The sequence below is a fragment of the Tubulanus polymorphus genome, unplaced genomic scaffold (genome assembly GCF_964204645.1).
Source record: "Tubulanus polymorphus unplaced genomic scaffold, tnTubPoly1.2 scaffold_8, whole genome shotgun sequence".
Taxonomy (NCBI): domain Eukaryota; kingdom Metazoa; phylum Nemertea; class Palaeonemertea; order Tubulaniformes; family Tubulanidae; genus Tubulanus; species Tubulanus polymorphus.
In genome coordinates, this window is record NW_027437463.1 from 66,330 (window position 1) to 73,637 (window position 7,308).

General features: G+C 39.1%; 1 protein-coding gene across 4 annotated transcripts in view; it reads left to right on the forward strand.

Annotated features, from left to right (window-relative positions):
- LOC141914628 (p53 and DNA damage-regulated protein 1-like) overlaps window positions 1-5,301 on the forward strand; it is a 29,268-nt gene extending 23,967 nt beyond the window's left edge. For all 4 annotated transcript variants that reach the window (XM_074805879.1, XM_074805877.1, XM_074805878.1 and 1 more), the window contains 2 exons: window positions 4,939-5,039; window positions 5,117-5,301. In XM_074805879.1, coding sequence (XP_074661980.1) covers window positions 4,939-5,039; window positions 5,117-5,274 — 259 coding nt within the window. In that variant the 3' untranslated portion in view covers window positions 5,275-5,301. The remainder of the gene's footprint in view (window positions 1-4,938; window positions 5,040-5,116) is intronic.
- The last annotated feature ends 2,007 nt before the right edge of the window (window positions 5,302-7,308 follow it).

Genomic DNA, 7,308 nt, shown 5'->3' on the forward strand with positions numbered 1-7,308 from the left:
CGCGCCCTCGGAGTACAGTGGAATATGAACAATGATTGTCTTGGATTTCGAACAACGCCTGGCGGTCAAACTCGGACGAGAGGCGGTGTACTCTCCGTTATGAGTGCAATATACGACCCCTTGGGATTGGCAGCGCCAGTAACATTGACTATTAAAGTCCTTATGCAAGTGATGATTCGACGTAAGCTAGGTTGGGATGATATACTTCCCGAAGATCTGATGAAAATCTGGAAGAAATGGTGCACTGATTTGCCGAAATTGAGCCAATATGAAATCAAACGATGCATCAAACCACGGAATTCCAGAATTATAAGTAGAGAACTTCACCACTTCTCCGAAGCTTCAGAGAATGGTTATGGCTGTGTATCTTATCTTCGTCAAGAAGACGAAAGTGGTAAGATACATACGTCTCTGATGATGGGAAAATCTCGAGTAGCACCCTTAAAGCCAGTCACAATTCCTCGAATGGAACTTTCAGCAGCAACATTGTCCGTAAGAAATGATATGATCCTAAGAAGAGAACTAGAAATCGACATCAAGCCATCCTATTACTGGACAGACAGCATGGCCGTGATAAAATACCTTCAAAACGAAGATAAGAGATTCAAAGTTTTCGTGGCCAATAGAATCGCACTAATTCGATCCGTCTCTACTCCAACTCAGTGGAATTTTATTGACGGGAAGTCTAATGTCGCAGATTGTGCATCAAGAGGACAAGATGTTGATACGTTCTCGAAAAATGAAGAATGGAAAAATGGCCCTGAATTTCTACGAAGGCCGAGTCTGAATGGCCTAAACAGCCGGGGAATGATTTATTGCAGTTGAAAAATGATGATAATCTCGAAGTGAAACAAGAGAAGATTCTTGTAAACCCTATAAATGAAGGAAACAGGAACTTTTTACATGACTTATTCCAGATGTTTTCATCGTGGTTCAAGCTGAAAAAGACAATTGCTTGGCTACTTCGTTACAAGAAAAAATTGATGCTCGCTGTATCCAATCGTCATAAGAAAGAAGTTAAGTATGATAACCTCATCGAAATTCGGCCGATTACTGTTGACGAGCTAAGAGCGAGTGAACGTTTAATACTTAAAGTTACGCAGAATGTCCATTTTCCTGAAGAATATTCAACTATACTAGGAACGAAAAGTCCGACGTCCGATAGAAACCAATTGAAGTCTATTCGCCGAAGCGTGAAGAAATCAAGTCCTATTAGAAAGCTGGACCCAATCAAAGTCGATGTTTTATTGAGAATCGGAGGCCGATTACAGAGCGCACCTATTTCCGAGTCAGAGAAGCATCCGATAATTCTACCAACGCTATGTCACGTTACAGAGCTTATAATTCGTCATTACCACATCGCTACAGCTCACGAAGGTAGACAATACATGCTTGCTACAATAAGAAAAAGACTCTGGGTAGTCAAGGGCGACTCTACAGTTCGAAAGATAATCTCCGGATGTGTACCTTGTAGGAAAGTCAAAGGGAAACCAGTTCAGCAGAAAATGGCACCATTACCAGCCGACCGTATCACACCAGCGCCACCATTTACCAACGTCGGTTTAGACTTCTTCGGACCGTTCGAAATTAAGAGGGGTCGAGCTGTCGTCAAGCGATATGGTTGTATTTTCACATGTCTGGTCGTCCGAGCAATTCATATAGAAGTCTGTGATAATCTGTCAACTGACTCCTTCATCAACGCATTACGGAGATTCATGTCGCGTCGCGGATATCCGGATAAAATAAGATGCGATAACGGTGCCAACTTAATAGGTGGATCGAAAGAATTAAAACGAGAAATTGAAGCTTGGAATCAGAAGAAAATCCACGAGACTCTACTCCAGAAAGAAGTAGAATGGTTGTTCAACCCTCCGAGCGCTTCGCACTGGGGAGGAGTCTGGGAGCGCTGTATCAGAACGATACGAAAATCGCTCAGTTTTGTGATGAAATTGCAGCTAGTTAATGAAGAGGAATTTAGAACGTTGATATGCGAAGTCGAGTCGATTGTTAACGGCCGACCTATAACTCCGGTAACCAGTGACCCTGACGATTTGGAACCGTTGACACCAAACCATTTACTGCTGCTGCGTGGCGGATCCAAACTTCCACCCGGAGAATTCGCATCAGTTGATCAATATTCGATAAGAAGATGGCGCCATGTACAATACCTTGCGGACCAATTCTGGCGGCGATGGCAACGAGAGTACATCCCTTTACTTCAAGAAAGACAGAAGAATCAAGACGTTGTTGGTAACATTAAGAAAGGAGACATCGTATTGGTTGCTGATGAAAAAACTCACCGCTCCGAATGGCCCCTAGGACGTATCGTCGATGTCCACACTGGTCGTGACGACTTAGTTCGATCCGTTCGTATCAAGACTGCAAGGAACGTACTTGTCAGACCGATCGTCAAATGTATCCTTCTAGAAAGTACATTAAACTAAATCCCATCGTTATTACGGCGATTAGAATTAAATGGTTAATCCGTGAATTCATCTATGAACAATTAGATATCGAGAAACAGTTAATTAAGTGACTCAGATCGATAATTAATTACTATTCGCGAGTTCAATATCGCTTAGATTTAATGTTAAACTAATAACTTCGATATTCAAGTCTTTAATTATTGATGAGCAGATTTGGGTTGATTTGATTTATTTTGTAATTAGTTAAACGCCCAAAGTTCGTTTAAAGGGGTCGGGATGTGGAGACCACGAATTGGTATTGTATTATACCTATAGAATACCTATAGACCTACGTAATATAATCCAAGTCTTTATAGCACTTCGATTAAATTAGCTGAAGAAATATTATTCACGATAACTTTTACTATAAAAAATTCCTTTTGTGAAGCCATTAAAACCTTTAAGTCTGTAACTTAATTTCGTCAGTAACTAGTCTTAATTTCGACTGTAGCCATATTAGTTTCATGTTTGGAAATTTTCACAAATATCCCATTATGAAAGCTTTAACCACCATCGATTAGGTAACTTCTCGTCAGTAACCGGCCTACACCCTCATCGTAGTTGTTTTGTACCATTCTCCTTGATCTATCAAACATTTTTCAAGTCAAAGATTCCCATAATCAATCTTTAAGATATCATGTAAGAATTCTAATGAGACTGCTGGTAAATATTCATTCTGTTCCACTTGGTCGATCGTTTGACTAGCTCCAGGGCCTAAGGGTACAGTTAGCAGTTGACCTATGGTTCAGTCTGTGAACAGCTTTAAATAACTGTGGTAACTGATGGATGTGAAGCTTGTACCCCATGGACTGCATGGTCATTGGCCTGCGTCATGGGTTCTTGGCGATTGTGCCGAGAGCAGACTGTATCCGGTGGTCATGGTAAGTATAAATTTGATTAAACATGCACCGATGGCTAAAATGATACCTTCGTTTCTCAACCCCTCTAATTGTATGTTGGCGAACAATATTTCGAGCCTTTGGACCTTTTTCCCTCTAGTTTTCAAACTTGCAGGGATGCTAACTGCTCCGTTTTGCCTTAAATCTCTGTAATACCTTCAACTTGCATTATATGTTCAACTCTTTGTCTAACATTGTGGAACGTCGTTTGGACCTGACTTGCAAATGTGTTTGAAAAGCACTACAGTGTGTAAGCCTTAGCAACCAACCTAACTCGTCATTACCCTGAGTTCCACTTTTAATTTCTATTCTCTGTCGTCGTCCTATTAAAAAGTTTCTTTCTAGTTTCATGTACCTGTGGGAACTATTTCCATGTGACATGCTAGCCTACGATGACCGTCTAGCCTACGATGTTTTTAGGCCAGCCGAAGACTGAGCATATTACTATACAAATGGAGCGAATTTAAATGACATGGTTTCCTGAGCAATGGCTCTTTGACTGTGCAACTGAGCATATATTCATACAAATCCTTCATTAAAGCATTATCCATTCTCAAAACTCTATGAAGCTGAATTTTGAAAGAGGGCCTCATTAGAATTTATGAGCTTTTTCGCGAAAATCTGATCACAAAAATATCTGTTTTAAAAAGCCAATCAGAAAGCAAAGACTCCTCTATGATTGACTCAGCTGCAGAGATCAGCAGGTTTTATTTTAAGATCTAAAATTGTATTTCAAGATCGATTTCTGTGAAATCTTTAGTTGATTTGGTTTTTGGGAGGAATATTTTTATTTGCACTAATTTGCACTTGAGAAAATATCATTGACAATTGAACAAAGTCCGGGAAAAATAGCTTTTCCTCAAATCAGATGGATGACCTTGATAGCCATGTGCTCGAACTGCAAATTCAATCAAATTTCATTTTTATTGAACAAACATCAAATCCAATTCAATTTTACTTTATTGAGCAAATTTCAGAAAATTCAATTCTATTTTGCGTTCAAATCAATAAGACCAAGGGAAAAGATTTATCTGAGGTATTTGTTCCTGCCAGCTCAAGTCGCTGTCTGTGCTACTTATGAAAACACGATTGTATTTTGACAAATTTAACCTTCAGAATGCATCATTTGCCATTTTATGAAAAGCTGACAGGCTGGCCATAGGGCCCCTGGGGGCTCTTGTTTCTGATATGCGCCCGATGTTTGTTATGTAAAACGTTTTTGAAAGGTTGTTTTTCATTTAAATAAAGTTTAAATAGTTACATAGCCGTAATTCATCAAAACAATATACATCGTTACAATATACATCGTTACAATATACATCGTTCTGACCAAGACTTAACCCCGTTTTACCACCACACTCTACTTACTACCAAATTGGGATTCACCAAGGGTGGCATTAAATCGAGGTATGACTGTAATGTGAAATAGATCCTCAGTGATATATTGATATTTATTTATTCACTTATATTGTATTATATTTTCTACCCAGTAACATGTGTCTCTAATGATTTCAATGATTGCCCCTTTATAACACAGTCCATTTTAAGAATTCTAAAATTGTTCAATATTGTAGAGCATTTCGAAAGGATAAATCTAATGACAAACAGTGGATATGCATGGGAAATATGTTTTTTAAGTTTCCAAAAAGAGATGTGTCGAAAATGTTAGATGAGGGTAAGTAGAGTTGTATATTTCAATACACAATGATAGGAATAAATGTTAGAATTTTTATTTCGTATTTACAATTTCAGATATTACTGAACTGGAAAAGGCAATTGATAATGTTAATAAGGGCCTGAAGACTAAAATGGAGAAACTTCACGGTGCAGAGGAACGAGAAAGTCCTCGAGGTTTTAGTTTGAATCCATTGACTCGAAAAGAAATGATAGCTGTAAAAAAGTGTCTGTGAAATAGTTTAGTATTTTTCAACATGAAAGCGATTATTTGTAGTTGATCTATGCAGTTGAGAAACATTTACAGAAGACCTGGCATAATTCTGATCAGTTGATAGTGATTGATTTAATTTCATCAGGCCAGAAGCATGGGGGGTTATGACAACTGCCCAAAATCCATGTCCCACTTGACTTAAAAGAAATGGATTTAGAGAAATTGGATAAAATCCTATGTTTGTCCAGTGTACTCCTGAAAAGAATGGAAATTAAGTGCTTATACAGGCTCTGATCTAAGGAATGAAAGCCACTTGCCCGGTGGGCAAGCATATCTGAAATTTCGCTTGCCCCCTCCAAAAGCTACTTGCCCTACACAGGCAGTCCAATTGGTGGCACTATCATCCGTTGTATCGAGTGGGAAAAAAGCTTTGTGTCATAAAATTGCACTAGCCTGGTGGACAAGTGATAATGGTAACCTACTTGCCCTGATGAGAATATACTTGCCCGGACAATCGGTGCTTAGATCGGACCCTGTCATAAAATCGGCCATGTTACGGACCGGGCCATAGTTCACATACATGTAGGCCTACGCATTGATGGACTATAGACATTGCACATGGAACAGACATTTAGGATAGGCTTGGGTCATAACATGCCATGGAAATGGCTGAGGCGCCGAAACAACAGCGGTCACAGCGGCAATGGTAGCCCCGGTATTTCTGCCGACGACCATGTTTTTTTGGTTTACCTTTGTCAGCAGTATGAGGTTGGCATTGGACTAGGTGCCGTATATGTGCGAATTTTAAATGCTCATTGCTGGAGAACATAATCATTTCACATATCGCCATAGGTATTGTTTCATTTTAATACCCAGTGAATGTGTTGATTGAGATTGAAGTGAAGCGAACGTTCACTATATGTCAAGGCCTCCACGTGCGCGGGAGTGCTAACATTAGACTGTTGCGCACACAAACACACGCTCATACAGACTTCTATATGGTGATGCTGTAACCCTGCTTGGCGCGTGCACGTTTGGTATGATAACAGGCTGAATAATCGTCGTAGCAGATGAGCGCTGTGTTTTCTGTTTGATAGAATTTGTATGTAATAAATTGTAAATTTCTTGTGACCTGAAAATACTAAGCAGCAAACTATAGGTATACGCCGAGGTCTGAATATTGTAGTGGTAAATTCCAGGATTTAAAACTACCTAATACTACGCCCCGGTTTTAGCTTCCTCGGCCATACATCGGAAAAGATTTCGTTTCCAAGACTCATTATTCAGCCACCCTCTGATATGTGACATCATATGAATTTTATTCGAATATTTTTTCATATTGTGAAAAATATTTCTTTGAAAATATAAAATAGTTTCCAATGCCGCGCCTACCTGTACCCTAAGAAATTTTGGACGTAGACCATAAACAAATGTTTATCTTTGGTCTTATTTGACTACAAAATAATTCTTTCAGAAAGATGAAATGCAATATAAATTTCTAGAACTTTGAAGTCACGAATTAAAAAGATTTTTCAAGCAATGCCCTTACTCCAAACAACCTCTAGCTTTCAAGGTAAACCACACTTTGCCCATGGGCAATTTATTTTGTTGTCACTTTTACTTCAGCATGATTTGACAGGTAGGGTAGGGGGCCCTTTATCCCAACTATAGCATACTGATGTTCAGTTGGCACAACTATGACTTCAAGTTCTGGCCCCAAAGTGCCTCGTCGTACACATAGCTCCTGAAATTTCAATATTTTTCAGCACATCCCACTCTCACGTTGACCCTGCATTAGGTAGCTGCTCGAATCAAAAATTGCTTCCAACCCTTACGAAAATGGTACACGTGTAATTGTAAATAAAAATACACGTGTAAAATTTGCCCAATTTTACACGTGTACTTTATCCCAATTACACGTGTATTACACGTGTACTTCATCCTTATTACACTTGTTTTTCATATTGTATTACAAGTGTACTTTATCCTAATTACACGTGTATTTCATCCAATATTACACGTGTCTTACACGTGTACTTCATGCTAAATACATGTG